The sequence below is a fragment of the Anser brachyrhynchus genome, assembly GCF_964034855.1.
Source record: "Anser brachyrhynchus genome assembly, chromosome: 1".
Taxonomy (NCBI): Eukaryota; Metazoa; Chordata; class Aves; order Anseriformes; family Anatidae; genus Anser; species Anser brachyrhynchus.
Genome location: NC_137694.1, coordinates 14705989 through 14725115, shown reverse-complemented (window position 1 = coordinate 14725115; position 19127 = coordinate 14705989). Strand labels below are relative to the sequence as shown.

Sequence of the window (19127 nt, the reverse complement as noted above, 5' to 3'; positions counted from 1 at the left end):
ATGTCATATCCTCATCTACAAACATAAACCAGCTGATCATCGCAAGGGTCTCAGAGAGTTCAGAGCCACAGCAAAAGTCCATGACTAAGTTACTATGCACAGAGGACACAAGACAAGAGGTGATCTGGACTCTGAAGACCTTACAGACTGCATGAGACAAAAACTATGGAGGCCGCTAGAAAGAGATTCAGAAGAGAAGCTTAGGAATTTTAAAATAAAATTCCAGAACTGCCTGGCAAGCTTTCCCTGGCAAATGATTCCCCACAGTTTAACATAAAGTAAAAATGGAGGAGCCTGGATCTGTATGGGTCAGAAAAGTAATTCTGTAAAACACATGGCTCTGATAGCCTAATGAATTTGGTACCTGAGAGAAAGATAAATACAGTATCTGACAGAGATATTTTTAGCCCAAATTTCAGTTTGCACAAGTCATAAAAGTGAACTTTGTGCCCTAAGGCACTTAGAGTGAATACTAACCTTCAAAGGCTAATGATAAATATCCACTTGAACCTCTAGCTGTAGGTCTGAGGACCCTAAGTGATGTGCCCTAGACATGTCACTGGGCTGGGGCAATGAGGTGGCACTCAGGCAACAAGAGCCTCGATACCTGAAGGTAGATGGAATGCATTCTGGTGGGTTGTCGTTGATATCTTCAATAGTGATGATGACCTCCATTTCACTGGCGTGGCCACCACTGGGACTGTCCTCCACCCGCACTATCACTGAGATATTAGGGTGGAGCTGCAGGGGAAGGACATCTCTGTCGATTCTCCTGGTCACCTGTAGCACTCCAGTTGCTGGGCAGAAAGCAGACAGAAGTTAGATGCTCACCCTCAGAGAGATGGCAAAACTCATGGTGTGCATGCAGAAGGACAGGAGAGCTCAGCAGACAAGTGGCAGACTAAAAATTCTTCTCTTCTGTGGAAATCATGGCTGGTTTAGTTATTTTTTAAAACAATACGCAATGGCCTGAAAGTTCTGTGTAAGACTTTCATAGGTAAATACCCACTGCTCAAAAATACACCAGTGGTGGCCTCAGCAGAGGCCTTAGATTTCCCTTACACTCTCAAAGAGCTAGCGCAAGTCAGAGTTGAGTGCACTTGCAGACCATCAAGGACAGTGAGCTGCTAATGCCTTTTTCTCTATCTAGTAAAATGGCTTCACTTTCTGCTGTTGTCATTCAAGCATCCTTCAGCACCTCTAAATCTACTCATACATCAACAGATCTGCTCTCAGCTTCTGCCAAGTGTTCTGGTCAGCCATGCAATTAATTTATTGGTTTGTTGGTTTTTGTTTTTTTTTTTCACTTCTGTAAGCCTCTGTCCAAAAAAGAGAAGGTTGTTCTGGCAGAGCACAATACTATTCCCAGAGTACTGAGGAGGTGAAGAACAGTTTGTATATCCTCTGCCTTTTGGGGTGCAATTGAGGGGGGCGGTAGCAACACATGGCCAAAGGGCATAGGGAATCTAAAGCATAGAAAGATCATCTTGATCCCCCATAGCACTGTGCTGCATAGCACCGCTTACAGCTGTGATAAGCAGCTCTAAAACAATATAAGATGAGGGACAGAGCAGTCACTGAATGCCAGCCCTAGAAGCAAAATCTTCAGGTCAGCGGTGTGTGCACCCCAGAGAACATAGAAACAGCACAAGAGAAGTAACTCTTTTTAATGGTCTTGCCTGGGGAGGGGCATACATAGAGCCATGAAGCTGAAGTGCAGATTTGCTGTGCATCTCAGCGCTAGAGCAGATTTCAGGTAGGAGAGAGCAAATTGTGGTCTAACTACTTGCAGCTGTTGCAAGAGCCCCAGAAGGACCACAGAGATTAAAATCCTCAGAGATTAAAAAGAAGGCAGCTGATCTCACTTCCACACAAGGGATCATCAACCTCCAGCCATCAGTCAGTATTTGTCAGTAAGTCACCTTTGGTCTACTTTCTTTAAGATATCTTATTTAACCCTGTTCAGCTGATGGAAGAACTTGACCCTAAAAACCTACCGAGAAACTCAGGCAAAATCATTTTTTGCTGTGTGGCGGGGGGCGTATAAGAAGATATGTTTTTGTTTGTCTTACATGGATTTATGGAGAAATATGTGTCAGAAGACTGGATGCTGTAGAAAAGTCTGCTAGCAGAGTCTCCATCATCAGGATCTTTAGCTGTTATATTGGCAACCACAGTCCCTGGGCTTTGTTCCTCTGGAATCCTGTAGATCCTTTGTTTTCTACAAGAGAAAGCAAAATTCAGCAAAGGGCATGTCTGTGTTTGCAGGAGCAGCTGATCACAGGCTTAGCTGAGCAGCCAATTGTAGCAGCAGAGCCATGGCCACACTGGGCTCAGAGATGTCAGGGTAAATATCCCAGTCACTGGTTCTGCCAGCTGGACCTGTAGTAGTAGCTGAACTGGAATGTGGGCATAAAGCATGACAAAGCCACACAACCAAGTGTGGGAAGTCCTTCCCTTCCCCTGCAACTTGTCACAGCAAAAGCAATTTGACTTTCACAGAACTGTGGAAGCTGAAAACGGAAAGGGCTGTTAAGTCATGCAGTGTGTCTCCCTGTAAAGCCACCAGCCTGTAAAGCCACTTGCTCGAATGCTGTCATTCTGCAAGACAAAAACAAAAATAGAAGCAATAATGCAATTAATCGTATTTTGGAATGAATGCTGGAGGCATCTGGGGAGCAACAGTATTACTGAAAAGCTTGAGCTGGCCCTGCAGTAGGTAGAGGCAAGAGAGAGCCCTCCTGTGGGTGTCCCCCAGATGTCCCCATGATGTTCCTCCAAATTCTCAGCAACATCTGTCTGATTCAGTTTACATGGTGAAAATGGTTCTTTACTGCTGCTGTTTGATATGCCAGTGCTCCCAGACTTCCCATGAAGTGAGTGAATTTTATGGCCCAGGTACGGTCTGGCAGGCAGTTGTGCAGGATTGCTTGTAGTGGTTGCAGTTGCATGTTCACATGGGTCCTCAGGTATGCAGTTACGGTACTTGAACCACATGTAAAAGCAGGCGTAGGCAAGCACACAAAAACTCTGCAAGGACTTTATGAGGGCTGATTTATTCCACTGAAACACACAAACACACAAAACATCTGCTAACAAAAGTCAAAGGGAGTTGAAGGTGCTCAACAGTTCAGAAAAGCATTAGGAGTATGTTTCAAGACCGAACCAATTTTGTGCACTTTAAACTTTCTAAGCCACCACTTAGCTAATTGACTAGTCTATAGTTCCTACGACAGGAAAACATGAGCCCTTTGTTTTCCTCTGAAACCCAGCGTTATGGGGCATTTAGCAACTGGAGCAGAGAATTGCAGAGACAGAGTAGAAGATCTGATGCCTCCAGGTCTGCACTTGCAATTTTAAGAATGGCTAAGAAGACATAGTACTTCAGCTGTTCTGTCAGCTGATGTTAAAAGAGGAAAGCATACAGCAGGCAAATCGCATAGAGTTTTCTCAGCATAAACACCTAACTTTCAGCCAGAAACAAACAAAAAGGTGTTTGTGAAGGCTGTGGAGCCTGTGTCCTTATTAAGGTTCTGTCCCACTCTTGGTGTTGGATCACTTCCTTGTTCTCCCATTGCTCAGGAGTTACTCAGAAAGAAAACAAACAGCAACAGATCTCCGTCACTGCTACCAAAAATGCCACCTGAAAACAACTCTCTGATCGCTGGGGATATGGGAGGGACAGCTGTCTGGTTTTGGTGAGACAGACAAAACTACCAGCCCTGCACAGACCCTTCTCTTGTCCCCACCAGATCTCTCAGGACGAAGTGGGACATTTTCAAGCACATATCCCCATTGCACAGAGTGCTTGTGCAGCTGGCCAGGAGCTGGGGCCTCTTCTGCGCAGCTGCGTCTGGGCTGTGTCCTGCTGTTGATCTACCTGCCACCTGCCCGTGGTATTTTACAGTATGGTTCAAGCAGACCTTTTGGACACTGCAGTATAATCGTGAAGGAAGCATATGTTTGTTTTCTTGTCTCCTCCTTTGTTTTCCTCGCTCCATGAGTTTTCCATTGATTTTAACATCCCGAATTTCAAAAGGCTGAAATGCTGATGGAGTGTTGTGAACACCAAAAACAGATGTGCCTACATATACTGTGAGAACAATTAAAAAGACTCTTTGAAACTCTGTTCTTGACAGCTTTGATCAGGAGAAAATAAAGAAGGTTTGCTAACTTGTCAAGTTTCCTCAGCTTCCATCCCAGCACTAATTATTATAGTGTCAGAAAATACATAGTCCCAGCATGTAGCTCACATTTTAGCAGGGGAGAGGGCATGCATGTGCACAGTGAGGACAGCTCATGAAGTGCAATTTAATCTCAAGCTCTTTACAAACTGAGCTTCTATTTTTGGTCTGTAGTGTCAATCTAAAGCGGAAAAGATTCAAACAAATACCAAGCTTTTTTTGTGCCATACAACATCTGAGTCTTAGACATTAGGTGTTATGGATACTCCAGTCACTGAAACTTTCGTTATCTTGAACAAATAGATAAATATTTAAAAGAGCTCCTTCAGCATTCCAGACATAAGGATAAATAAACAGAAATGGCAACATTTGGAGAAAATAGTCTAGAACAAACCATGCAGGCTTTGGCCCTGGGAGGTGGATTCCTCCTGCTTGTAGCAGTATAGTAATGTGGAGAGAGCTGTTAACCTTATTGATTACTGCATGCATGAGTTCGAGGTTATAAATAAGTAACAACAACAACAACAAAGTCCATGTCTGTTTCTAATATTTTATTCTTCCACTTCTTCAGATTCTCCACCCCTTTACCCAGCACTGTCCGGATCCTTGGCCTCAGCCCAGGAGCTGTGCATTGCTCAGGCTCCACAAGGCAGCCAGAAGATTGCTCCAAACAAGTGGCTGGAGATCTCTTGGCATGCCCAGGTGCTGCACTGTCTTCTCCCTCTTTGCATTGATATCAGGAGAGAACCCACCATAAATATTCTTGGCGGGGACCTTGTAAAGCCTCAGTATCAGGAGAGGTAAAGAGAGTGTCTAGAATCCAGTTAGTGTCTCATGCAAAATGACGAAGATAAATCAAGAACAGAATCAGACCAACCCTGTATTTGTCAGGCTCCAATTTCAGAAACAATCATCCATTGTACTTTCCACCACACAACAGCCTTCTAGTAGCATATGGATATTCCCTCCCGTTTTGCAAATTTTCAACAATACTCCTGCTTCCAGCTAGAGCTCCATTAATTTTCGAAAGCTATTTCTGACTTGTGTGTTATGACACAACAATTTCCTGCTTATGACACAGTAAGCGATGGCAATGTTTCAAACAGCACTGGGATCATTTACAAGTGTAAGTGTTTGGGAAGAAGAGGAAAAGACAGATCAAAAGTGAGACCTTTTTATGTCTAGACATTTCTGCATGAATAAACATCATTATGGTGAAATGCACATCTGCATGAAGGGTAAACTCTGTATGATCGTATTCACACAGAGTAAAACTCATGTCTTTGTCTGAACTTGTCCACAGGTCTTTGCATAGCTTTAACCTCTCTAAATGCTTACAAGTACAACAAGCTTGTTTGGTTGCTTTTAGCACGAGAACTTAAAACTGTTAAAAATATAAATAAGAATAAAAAAGGGAAATGAGAGCAAATCTCAGTAAAACAACAGGATTCATAACAAAATGAAAATACTGTTTTCAGTAGTACTTTGTTGTTATATTAGCTTGCCCTGTATTACACCCTCCCATTGGTGCCAAGGCAGTAAAGCTGGGAAAACATCTACATTTTCATTACAATGGAAGTTTTTCACTCACATGGTAAAGTAAGGTCTTTCATCATTGATGTTAATTATATTTATATTCAGTGTTCTAGTAGAGTTGAGTCCTTCTGGATCTGTCACTGTTATATTTAAAAAGTACCTGTTAAATAAGAAAACGAAACAAGAATCACTCTGTGGCTACGTAGGAAAACATTGCCTACAGTAAGCTAATAAAAAGAGCACATGAGTTAAATAAATTCTCACCAATATGGATCTTTCTCATAATCAAATTCTTTTTTGGAAGAAATGGTTCCACTTTCTGAGACCAGGAATGGCACTGATGCAGGGAGTGAGGAATACTGAAACAAAGAGCACAATGCATTAGTTTTTGTATCCTTTTGTTAAAGCATCCTTCTGTTCTTGCCTTGCCTTGTAGAAGGGGCCAAGGTACAGTGTCTCCTACTATCCCAGACCTGCAACGGGAATTTAACATAGAGGTCAGAGCCACAACACAGCTGGCAAAATCATTTTTGTGGTGGCAGCAGAGTACCTCCACGTAGGAGGAGAGAGAAGAAAGGCTGGGGCTGGATTTGGGAGACTAAAGAAGAGCTGTGCAGGAGGTAACAAAGTCTGGGGGCCAGGCAAGGGGAGAGGCTGGGGAGGGGCGAGTGGACTTTCATGGGGTGCTTGAGGGAGTGCGAGCTTGGTGTTCACACAGTGGTCAGCACCTGCACATAGCTGCAGATGCTTTGTGCATTGCACAACACAAATGTGTACTGTAACAGTACCAGTGCACAAGATAAATCCCCTCGCCTCTGCTTCCCTCCTCACCAGCCCACAGGGGCTTGGTAGTTTGACTGGATAAAGCCTGAGGATGGATGTCAAGGTAATTGCTTTCCTGAATAATGCTACATGTGGAATTAACATCTTCAGGTTCTGTTCTTGTACATGCTGTCTTTTATAATACAAAAGTCAACACAGCAAAGCTACAAAATGGTTCTTAGGTTAGTGCAGAGTTACTTTTTTCCTTTCTGCAAACAAAGTTATCACTGTCCAGGAATTTTGCTGATATCAAGAGTATTTTCAGATCTGCTAATCCATTTTCTTAACTGGGGGGTCACGGTTTGCCCTAGGATTGTCACAAAAATGAGATTCAGTTGCCTTGTAAGCAGTTTCCTTACCGCCTCATTTGAAAGAATTTTCATTGTGACACAATATTAAAAACTTTACTTACACTTAATCATTCTCATCTACTGAAAATGTTTTGCAAGCCAGTTTTTAAAAAAGAGACATGATTTCTACTGTATCTCTGATTAACTGTATCAAACTCTGCCTTCAATACCCCTTAATTTTGGAGTGCTGAGAAATCAAAATACAATTTGAGCCCAAGTGTTGAGGCTGGTTTTTCTCAATTTATTATTGAAAATGGTTCTTTTTTCCTGACAAAACCTTTTCCCATGTTCCTGATGACGAAGTGCATTGTTGAAAGATGCTAGCAATTAGCATTTCAGAAACAGTGGATAATATAACCTCTGGGGTTTTTTCAACTTACTTTGAGTCCACCATTTTCAGGATCAGCTGCATGAACTTGGTAAATGCATTCAGGAGGTGTACCTTCCAAGATGTAGATCGTTACAGCTGCACAGATATAAGTGTACTAAGTGTTAATTGGATAAGAATAAAGGACACAACAGCAAACATACTGATAAATTGAAGCTGTCCAGGCATATTACTGACTAATGTGTGTTCTCACTTCACCGGTGTAGTTCCAAAATCATCACAGGAAAGAACACACACACTCGAAAGATTAAAAGGAAAAATGCTTATCTGTAAACAGAAAACCATCACTGATAGATGCAATCTGAATTATGCCTTAGGGAGGCTGATCTATACTATACATCAGGTCTTCCTTGAGCTGCTCCATGGGGTATGGAGTACACATGTGTCTACCTTTACCATGCAGATAGGCAGAACATAGCTCCATGCTGGGTTCCCATCCCCTCTACATCCACCCTTGTCCCCTGCCAGGACACCTCAGAGCTTTTCCTCTTCTTTTCTGCTCTTTCTTTACATCTGTGAGGTAAATAAATAGCGGATGGTCTGCGCTTATTACTCTTGCCTTATTAAGGGTGTTAATTCTGTACAAGTATTGTGAGCGCTCCTTTGCATGTCAGGAGCTCTCACAACTGGGCTATCCCATACTGGGCCACAGGCAACAGGCTTAGCTCTCCTTGGCCAGAGTGATTAGCAAAACAACAGATCTTTAGATCCCATTATTTGCTTTCTGCCCTTTTGTGTCTGCTGGCCCTGGCGTTTCTGGACTATTAATTTCCACTGTGACCCCTGCTGACTGCTGCTTCTCATCAGAGCAGTGGGAATCCCAGAGCAGTGTAATGAGTTGTTCCCAGAGGACAACAATATGAATATAAAGTTTAATGAGAGGGAGATGCTTTTTAATAACCAACGAATGTGCAATTAGCGTCTAATTGTGGCTGGTACTGTTAACTAAAGCCACGCAGTTAGACAGATCAGACATCTGTGCTCACCAATTTATGGCAGCTCTAGCTGAGAGTTAAGCTGATGCACTTATTTGTAACAAGCTCCCACGTAGAGTGTGCTTCATGCTGTGCCGATCCCTGAAGTGTCACGTTTAATTATTATTAGATTCCAGCAGCACCCATGATATGCAAGACACCCTTGACACCGAGAAGATGACGCGGCCTTTTCCCTCAGGGAAGCTAATTTGCTTTACAAACTAAGTATTGTGTGGAAGTGGGAATGTCAACGTGCTCGGGAGGCATTAGTGAGCGGGCTGATTTGAGCATGGCTGCGTTGAACTTGTCCCTGCAGACAAGCCCTGCCCTTTGCAGCACTGGATGGCTAGGCTGCAGCCACACTGCCCTGCTGATCGCTCCCGGGGCTGCAAGCCACCAGCCTAAATAACAGCACTGCTTTCCAGATCTAGGGAACCCCGCTTACAAATATGTACCATGAGCAGACCACAGCTTGCTATTCTCAGATAGAAAAAAAAAATGTTGAGTATTGAATTACTGAATGTTCTTGCCTAGGTGCTGTTATGAGTTCAGACACCCCAGCCTCTTTACTAACGCTATTGCAGACTTCTCCCTGTTGCACCTTTGCCTGTGGTCTGAAAGAAAACCTGGTTTCAGGTAAGCCTGAAAAGTAGCCAGGCTTACTGTCATCTGCCACAGGCAGAAGACAATTTTTTGCCTTTTTCCATTTACACCACCATAAATCACAATCTAGGAGATCTCATTCTTCAGAATGATTTTCCAGTTAATTTTCACATGCAGGTGCAAATGTGATATACAGGTATAAAACACTGGCAGGTTGCTGTCTTTGTTTTTCTCCCCGAGAAACTCTTGCATATACACAACATACATTTATTTAAATTTATCTTGCTTCTCCAAATCAGTCCAGTTTCAACAAACTACTGAAACATGGACCCACAGTATACTGGCTACATCCCCACCAAACTTCATGTTTCCAATATATACCCCTATGTCACTTCACATTAAAAATAGTATATGTATCTAATGATATAAATAAGTTTGCTTTTATACATATGTGTGTGTGTATGTTTATATATATATATAAACATTCTTCAAATGTTTTTAAATGGTTCCATCACTTTTGGTCAAAACTTCAAGAAAACAGAAGGGCATCTCCAGAGATTAAGTATACCAAATATTTGTGCAAAATAAAGCTTTGATAAAAACATCACCCTGTTCTTCCCTTGTTTTTCTAATGGAAAACATTTGGACCACTTTAACAACTGGCACTGTATGCAGTTCTGTTTTGTATATGATGTCAGCTTTTTGAGTATTGTTCTTTTCAAATGCCACCACTATCTTACTTTGAATTGCCATATTTCCTCGAAATACAGGAGGTTCATTTTTATCTACTACTTGGACAGTCAGTGTATTAAGGTCAGTTCTCCCACTTGTATCTTCAACAAAAATCTGTAAATCAAGGCGCTTTGGCATCGTTTCATAATCTAGGACAGGGTTTCCAGTGGTAACAACCTGAAAATAGAAAAAAAAAATATTATTAGCACATTATGAAATAGATGTAATTTACATTCTATAGGAAAGAATACCAGTAACAGGTCATTTTCCATCAGTAAGCAGTGAGTATTTTAGATCATATTCTGATTGCTGGCACAACCCTTGCCACTGGCTGAAATGTGAGTAAAAGGAGAATGGAAAGACCAAAATGTTGTGGCCTCACAGAGCAACTCAAGGACCTCTTGTATGAGGGACAGTTTGGGGAGGAGAAAGCCTGGAAGGAGCTATCCCACCTTGTGTCAATCAATGAGCTGCAGACACCTGGGCTCATGGTCTTACTCCCCTCAGATTTTCTCCCAGTAACATCAGCAAAGAGAAATAGAAAAGTGCCGTTGTATAAATTCTGTGAAAACCTGAACTTCCTTGGAAACTTCCAGAAAAGTGGATTCAAAAGTGCTCTTGAGTGTCATTGTTCAGGCTCAGACATACAAGTGAGTTGCAATGGGATGACAAGTTATGCATCTGAACACTCGTTGCCAGTGACAAATGTGAGGTAATACTTGCTAATTTATCCAGCAATAAAAACTAGCCTGAAACAACCAAAATTACTTTGCATTTTCCACAGGACAAGAGTACGCAATAGATAGAAATAGATTACAGATGTGTGGAAGTGTGATAACTTCATACCTCAAGGTAACTTCCTCATATGTCACAGCCCTCATTCCAAGTTAAACTTGGCTTTGATCTGACTCAGCTTACTCTGTTTTGGAAGTGAGTCAAATTCATTTTAATTCGAGGTGAGAGTGTCCAAGTAAGAGCTGCATGTGGTTTAAATAATCCACTTTAAATTCACAGTGACTTCATATTAATTAAGTTGAAAAACTATGGATAAATCCTCAAAACAGAATCAGGTCCTACATGTCCTTCTTCACCTCAGACTTTCTAGAAAATCATGTTTTCTATCACAGAATAAACAGAATTATTGTGATAAGCAGTTTTTGCCTAGATGCAATTAAAATCGTAATCACTATTGCTACTCATTTGTCATATCTATCACAGCATGTCCAAATAGTACGGCGGTCTGCATTTGCAGCTCTTCTCTGATTAAAAGATGAGTCACTGTGCTCTGTCAGTTCTCAGTAATCCAGGAAACATCAGCCTACAGGACTGAGCATTGCTCAAGCTAAATGTAAAACTCACCCTGTATACAAGATCTCCCATGGATTCAATATCAAATGCTTCTGTAAGTGGATTTGAATTTACTATGGTAGGATGTCTTGCAACACCTTCAGAAGACAATGCAGAAAGAGTTACATTAAAGGTATGAACGCAAACACCAGCTGGAGAATTTTCTTCAACAGTCCTTGTTGCAGGTAAGCCCCTAAGCAACTGGATTCTTCTTCCTGCAAGATGAAAATGAATGAAAAATTACTTCTGGGAGTCTTAGGCTAGCAGGAGCACACAGCTGGTGCCAGGAGATGCCATTAATGAGCACAAAACGGCCCGATTCTCTTTTTGCTTATGAATGGTGGCATTGCACTGTAGTAAATCCAGTGCTAATGGCAAAAGAAGGAATCTCTTCTCTAATTCAGCACTATACTACTGTCACTTAGGGTGGCTGATGTTTAAGTAGTGTTGTTACTGTGTTGTTTGCCTACATATATGCCTTTATATAGTAGGAAAGAAACAGTGTTTGTTTCTATTATTTCATTTCACCCTTTGTGCTAGCTAACTGCTGCCTCTGTGCACTAACTGCACCAAAAAGCACCTTGAACCGCACAGGCCAGGATGCTAAAGAAGCAATCTTCATTGTGAATTACACCGTCTGCAGCGCCCACTTCCTCCATTTTCCCTTTTCTTAATCTCTCTGGCACAGCTGTGTGCAGGCCCGGCTCACAAGTCATGTAAGCAGCAGCTCTGGGGGTTGTGCTGTTTTGTCTTCCGCTCCGAGCACGGAAGAGCAGCCATCCATTCCCCAGGGCAGACGTGGTCCCACGAAGGCACCCTGTGGTTCACAACTGCCTGGCTGCAGCATGGCGCTGTGGTATCCCATGGCCTCGGGTGAACTCCCTGCTGACTCCGTCAGGCCTCCCGACTCCCCAAGACAAAATCTGTGCTTGCTCTGATGTTTATCACGGGTATTTTTGTGTTATTTTAACAGGGGGCTGTGGTGCTTTATCTCCTGAAAAGCGTGTAGAAAATATAAATCAGGTCAGCTTTTAGGGCATGCCCTGAAACAACATCTTAGTACCCTCATATCCCTCAACTGGCCTCAACAGGAGACCACAGCAGGACTGAATGTTGCTTGGGGGGCTTTGCTGGCTTGTCCAAAACACTTGCCAAGGGAGCTAGCTGCCTTCAGTAAAACTTTCCACACAGCGTGTGCCAAGACGGTGGGAGATACTCTTCACTCGAGGGCCAGGCTGCTCATACCACAGCATTTACTGTAGCAAAGCTTCACAAAGCCTTTATTTTTGTTGGGCAGCTGCAAGGTAAAAAGCTGCTAGAGAAACTATTCTGAGGTCATTAGGGCTGCAGCACAGTCACACTTGGATGCTCAGGTTCCGAATGGAGTTCAAGGGAAATGCCCTAGGAACGGAGCCAAAGGGCAGTGGGCTCCCTTGCACTACACTACTTACATCCTACACTGGTAGGATGGAACCACTTCCCTCTTTCCCCTTCTCATGTGGCTGGGGAAGGATGGCCCACATCAGCTCCCAAAGAGGCACTAAAACTGCCACACCTCCAAGAGCAGCAGGATCTTTAATCTGGAAGGAGAGAGTTCAGCTCCAGTGATTTCAATGACTTTAGAAGAAGCCTTGGTGACTTTTGCGCCAAACTATCCAAAATCTTGTTTCTTTGATTCACTAGCAACATTTTGGAGCATTTTAGGGACAGATCACAAATGATCTGTCTTTGCGTGTTAGACATTGCTCCTCTTACTGGACTCTCAAATAATGTTCCCCATAGGATCAAAGACAGGATATTAGTGCCTTTGCTTCATAACAAGCAAAAGTAATAGCAGTAGATGAGCCCCTGAGACAAAGCATGGGGTCCTATGTTTCCCCTTCTTCACAAGTCCCAGTGAAGGACTAAGCATTTATCAATGTTCTTAAAGATTCTGGAAAACATCATCAACAGAAATCGACCATGCAAAAGAGAATGAGCTGAGAGGGCCTTCTGGGGATACATTTCCACAAGTGGAGCTGAACATTGAACTTGCTACTGACAGCAAGCCAGAGTTCATTAATGGAAACCATTTATAAAATCAATGAAATCGTTTTCAGGATTCAGAAATGAAGAAAGAAGATAGTTGCTATTTTCATATTATCTCTAAAGATTTCCTTGGCAGTTTATTCATGATTTGTCTTTCTAAATCATAAGCTCTTGCTTTTTGCTTTTTATTTTTTTTAACTGAAATTTTCCATCATGTATCTAAATGGCGTCTTCTTCTTCCAGTTGATTTTACAAAAGCCTTCCTTTTGTATTCACAAGTCCTTGGTTACCTCTTTACTTCAGAGGATGAACCATGCCTGAAGAAATTTAATACATTATCTAACTGAATTACCAGCCCCAAACATTAACAAGTTGTGAGCCCAAGATAAAGCAATCATGAAATTGGCTTTGAGATGTATATGTATATTCAAGTCTTATTTATGTGTGATTTGTTAGCCTTTACAGTGTGCCTGAGTCATGTCGTCAAGCTTTTCTTTCTCTGCAACCATGCACATTAAAAAAACACTGTTCTTCAAGAAACATTGAGATTCACATGCAGTGTCCTGATTACAGTTTTGGGGTCATAAAGGTAAAACACCAAATACTGACAAGTTTCTGAGGACTGGAAGAATTCGTTTCCTTGAAAGCAAAGTGATCCTACCTGAGCAGATAGCTTGCTACAAACAACTCTGTCAGCCACACAGATTGATGTTTGAAGATCTACTTTAAGTTGCTACTTTAAGTTGCTAACATGTATGTATTCATATTGGCAAAACCTCCATGTTTTTATCATGGGCAAAAACACTGATACCCTGCTAATAACCTCTACAAGTGTTTTTCTGTTTGGTTGCTTATTTTACTTGATTAGATACAAATGTTATCAATATTTGAAAGGAGAATACTGGAGTATTGTTAATAGATATTGTCTCTTGCAGAACTGACCTCCTTTCCCATTCCAACACTTTCTTACTGAGCAGTGGTTATTACAAGCTGAAGTGCCTCTTCCAGCCAAGTGTCTTACTGAGGGGTCATATTCTCTTCATTATACTGCTGTAACCACAGAGCTCAATCTATTTCAGTAGAAAAATAATTGTTACTTGATTTTTTCCATCCGTGTCTGATCCTTAAATATGTATTATAAAGCTCCCAAGAGAAAGTACAACAGCCAACAGTGTTCTAATTTTAGCAGCGTAATGAAATCATGTTCTTACCAGATACTACTCCCAGCAAAATGAAGAGAAGGAGTGTGCTCTTCATCGTCTTTATGACCCTGTCCTTCATGTCCCCAGGATGCCAACTGAAGGAAGATCATGGTATGTTTTCCCTCCTTTATAATCAGCTCCACCTAAATTCTTCCTCTTTGTCATGCTGTGGAGTGAGAAATTAAACAAAGGACCCGTGTCTCTAAGGGAGTTTCTAAACACTGCCAGCATGTTTGCTTGTCAGAGAACTGCTCCTTGCTGACACTCCATCCACAGACCTGGGCCACACTTGAGAAAACAGACATGAATAATCCTTTCACTGCAATCATCTTATTTATTGAAGCATTATGAAAAGAAACCAGCAAGTTCTAGATGTGGAAGTACTGTGCTGCTTTCATACCTCTGGCAAATGAGGTGCTCTTTTCACAGACCAGGATCAAATACTCATGCTTTCTTACACCAAGAACCTGAAGCTTTCTCCTTTCTCTGGGTATCGGAGAATTACTCAGACCACACACACTGCATACCTGGAGGTGAAATTGCAGCATATGTACATGACAAAGTCAGTTTTGCTGTAGCTGTCTCAGGAACAGCATGAACCACCACTGGCTCCCTTGGATTAGGCATTTAGAGAGCTAGCCCCACAATACACCCATGCAATTTTTTCTCTTTGATCTAAGGGCAGTCCTAGCACTTTTTGGCAGAGTGTATTATAGAGGTAGCACTATTACTGGGACTGGATGCAATATAGGTGCATCAGCATCAACTCATATAATAATTTAGGTTGGAAGGGACCTCTGGAGGTCACCTGGTCAAACACCCATCTCAAAGCAGGCCTAATTAGATCAGGTTACTCAGGGATTTGTCCAGTTAATTCTTAAATGCCTCCATACAAACTTATCAGCTCTGCCATGAGGCAGGACTTAGTGATTCATGTTTAACACCACTCTGGAGAAACCACACTGAGTTGTGAGCTAAACTAGTATCTCTAGATGGTTCTCCGTGACACTCTGCGGCTGTCCCAGTGAAAGCTGACACTAGTTCGGATAGCTCTATCCTGTGCTCCTGTGTTTTGTATAGTATGAGAATATTAATTGGACATGCTGAACATGAACAGCTAGCATAACACTGGGAAGGGCATTGGCTGTGCTTGTATGCACACCTTAAACTACAGGACGGCTGTAGCTGGGAGGAATCTGCTGCTATGACCCTGGAAAAGATGCATCAGTAAAACCTACTGATCGGAGCTGAGCCATACCCACATATCTGATACTGCTTTGGGGAATTACAAGAAATGTTCATTTGATGGTTGATCTGCATCTATTTTAAAGTGCTTCTAGTTCTTGCCAAGTCCAGATGCAGCCTTGGTCTACAAGTAAATGTGGCCACACCGTATCATCCTGTGAGCACACACTGCATTGGTCTGTAGTACTGAGGAAACTAATCTTCCATTGCCCCAGGGGAAGTGTGCCTAGGTATTATGTTAGAAAAAATATATGGAGAACTTCACCCTCAAATAACTTAGTTACGATGATATGATACTAATGTAAATGTATTTATATTGGAAAAAAAATCTAGCCTGGCCCTTTACATACCAGGTCATTGCCCATCCCTTCACATGCATTTTCTGGATCCACAAAGAAGCTTTTGATGTGAATGGATACCTCACAAAGATGAGGCCTGTGTGTGCAGACATGAACCAGGCCTGGACAATAAGCTCATGATCTTTTAATCATTACCAGCACAGTGTAAAACTGTTGGTAGATTTTTTACCTCCTTTTAGTTGTAGTGTCTAATCTATCCCATTGTACTGCTGTTTCTTGTACTCTTGAAGAAACTAGAGAAATATCTGGGCTAAGTTTTAAAGTATTTCAGATACATGTTTACATTTGTTTAATATCTAGCTTGATGGACTGTTCCCATCTGATGCTCTGAATAGCCAAGCTTTCCCCAGAACTCAGAGGTCACCATTTTTTGTCCTTTATTTTCTTTTCTTATTTCTTAATCTGTTTTTATTTTATTTTATTTTAATTTTATTTTATTTTAATTTTATTTTATTTTATGTTGTTGTTTGTTTGTTTTTTTCCCTATAAATACATATTCTTATTTCTTTGTTTTCTCCTTCCTTCATATCAGAACCCACACAGATCTACTTTCAGCAGGAGTTCAGTGTCCATATACATAAATCAGACTTTCCTCTGTACATCTTGTGCTAAAGACACCATAGAGGGATATGGGAGACATGTATAGTGAAGGCATTTGGAAAACATATGTGATTAAAATGCCAGCCTTTCCCCAGCTTCCCCTGGAAGTGCAATGGTTTTCAGGTGCTATGTGAAGACCCATGGAGCAGTTAATATCTGTTTTCTCTCTAAATATGTCTCCAGGGCTTTCAGGTAGTCACTGATAAGCCTCATGGTTCAAGTATGTTGTGAGAAAAGACCATGAAGGTGACCAGGGAGATGGGGGGAGAGCCCAGTGCAGCACACAGTGAGGGAGGAGAGAGCAGATAAAGGGCAGCTCACACAGGAGGAGCGCCTATGAGCAGAAAGGGCTCTGGCTTTTTCTTCTTTCAGTCACTGCCAATATCTCTCAATACCTTCCTTGGTCCCCCTTTTTTTATACTCCTCTGCTGAGAGGATTTCTGTGGTTCTCTGGTCCGTGCTGCCAGGTTGTGAGGAATGAGGTGAGAAAGATGCCGGAGTTAGAAGAGAGCCTTGAAGAGGGAGAAAATCAAGTAGTAATAAGTATATTCAGATTGGCAAGTATAGAGCTGGTTAGGAAAAGGTGAGCAAGGTAGGAGTTTGCTGATGATGCTGGCAGCACCTCTGCCACTGCAGGAAGGGCAGGAATGAGATTCCTGGGGATATAAAGCAGCTAGACAAAAAGAGGTCAAGGCAGTGCAAGCAAGAATATAACCAGGGAGTTTGTAGGCAAAACAGAGGGAGGAAAATATTAATTGGAGCACATGAAAAGGTCAAAGAACAAGCTGGGTTTTTAATCACTAGTTGTTTTTCAAGATGATTTGAAACCTGGGCATTTTAGAGCACTGTCGAAATAAATGCATTTCTAGAAAAAATGTCTTCTGGGGGGTCAGGTAAGATAGAGAGTGTGAGAGGAAGGTGCTACACCTTTCAAGAAATTAAGGGGTCTTGGTTCCAGGGGAAAGACCAACAGACAGTGTGAGAGACTGCTCCAGTGTTAGGTTGGGATGCAGAAATAAAGCATATGGGAAGCGAGGGATATCAAGTGGAAAAGAACAGAATTAGATGTGCAAAATTTCAATTGCTTGTCCTCAGGAAAGCTGGGGATTTTAACAGAGGCCAACATCAGAGACATAGTCTACTTGCATAACAACATGTGCAGGTTCAGGACATCAATCTTTTTCCTGCACATTTAATTCTCAACTGACTTCCAGTCTGTCAACGGGAAGGAAAAGTTCTCTCACTTTTCAAATGCATCAGAAGTTCAAGACATAATTTTCTCATTAATGGCTGCTTCAGCCAGAGTAGTGGCTCTCTTTTGCTTAGCCAACTCACAGGAAGAGACATTTTGCTCTTATTGTGATAAATACCTGCCAAAAATTGAGCAGCCTGAGGAGAATTTTCCCACACCTGATCCAACTTCAGTTCAAGAGTATTTATTGTTATTTCCCCAATTAAATTGCCCAGACTGTCAGTTTTATTTTCATCTCCTTTCTCTTTAAACAGTACAGCTACTCCATCTGCTGCCTTGGTAACCTTTCCTAAAATATTAAAACAGTACCTCAGCATCCTACACCAAAAAACTTATGCACCATTTCATTTGATTTCTCAGCTAAAAGCTTCCTCTGTACCATTTGTGAGTAACAAGAGCAAACTAAAAGCCATGAGTAGTATCCAGGCTACCTTAATCTCACCTAAAGCCATCCCAGATTAGTAAGTTTAGTAACTAACCCCACACAATTATGTAAAAAAAGTCCCAGACAGATATCCAGGCCATCTATTTTCTAGCATTTACTTGTTGACACATAAACCTGCTAGTCATAATTAACTTGAGGTGTCTGCAAATAATAAGTACTTCCATCATGTCAAGAGCTTTTTGGGGATCCAGATTTAAGTAAAGGACAGCCTAAAATCTGGGCAAGTACACACCAAAACCTGAAAAAGTACCTATTGTCAAGAGGGAAAACAAGTTCTCCCATTGCTCCAGCAGTTATACACTCTATGGATGAGAGCATTTGCAAAAGAAAAATGAATCCCAGGAGTCTGGCTTTTGCCACTTATTTCATAACCTGAGAATTTGAGCGCTCACTTTAGGAGGACCAGGGGCACCAAGGCATTAAGATTGTTCTGATCCTTCCCATTCCCTCCGCTCCGTCTTGCCTGATCAGCCTCTGCCTTCCTTCGTGTTGCTGTAATGACAAATGTGGATGGAGGCAGACAGACGATTACAAGGACAGAAGTTTAGGAAAGCTCCAGACACAGAGTTCTCCCTACAGAGGGGTCAAGTGACTTCTGCAGGGCCACACAGGAAAACCCAAAGAGCTGAACTTCTTCCACTGAAGCTCAGTGGTGCCAATTGAAAGGTACAATGACTTTAAACAGTGCATTATTGCCAAACGTTTTTCCCTTTAAAAAGTTCTTGCACTGCTTAAAAATACTATTTTTTCTGCATCAACGTAACATTAAAGTTGGTGAAACGCATTATTCATTCACCTGAGCAAAAGTAAATGTTACCAGCAACTACTTTGTGTCTTGAGCTTCAAGATCAAAAATGTGTGATGGTGTAGAACATTCAGTACCTGCAAGAATTGCTGTCTTTTGTCCATGCCAACCACGTACATCACTTGAATTTTAATTGAGTGATTTGTCTTTAAATTCCGGCACAAGTAAAGAATCGGTGAAAAATGTGTTGAGGCCAATGAAGTCTCCTGAGCACTGGATATTGGATCAGGGCCTGAGCCCATGTGGCAATACCTT

At 41.9% G+C, this 19127-nt stretch overlaps 1 protein-coding gene across 2 annotated transcripts in view; it reads right to left on the bottom strand.

The window, feature by feature from the left end:
* Positions 1-14330, bottom strand: part of CDHR3 (cadherin related family member 3) — a 34285-nt gene extending 19955 nt beyond the window's left edge. Inside the window, exons 1-8 of one of the 2 annotated variants that reach the window (XR_013950464.1) lie at positions 14176-14329; positions 10949-11151; positions 9598-9766; positions 7273-7358; positions 5985-6079; positions 5776-5880; positions 2073-2221; positions 608-797 (exon numbers count right to left, since the gene is read on the bottom strand). Coding sequence is in view for 1 of the 2 variants with exons in the window: in XM_080590227.1 (XP_080446353.1) it covers positions 608-797; positions 2073-2221; positions 5776-5880; positions 5985-6079; positions 7273-7358; positions 9598-9766; positions 10949-11151; positions 14176-14245 (1067 nt within the window). In the remaining variant the exon portion in view is untranslated. Of the gene's footprint in view, positions 1-607; positions 798-2072; positions 2222-5775; positions 5881-5984; positions 6080-7272; positions 7359-9597; positions 9767-10948; positions 11152-14175 lie in introns of both variants that reach the window. The other variant, XM_080590227.1, reaches the window with a different exon arrangement.
* Between the last annotated feature and the right edge of the window lie 4797 nt (positions 14331-19127).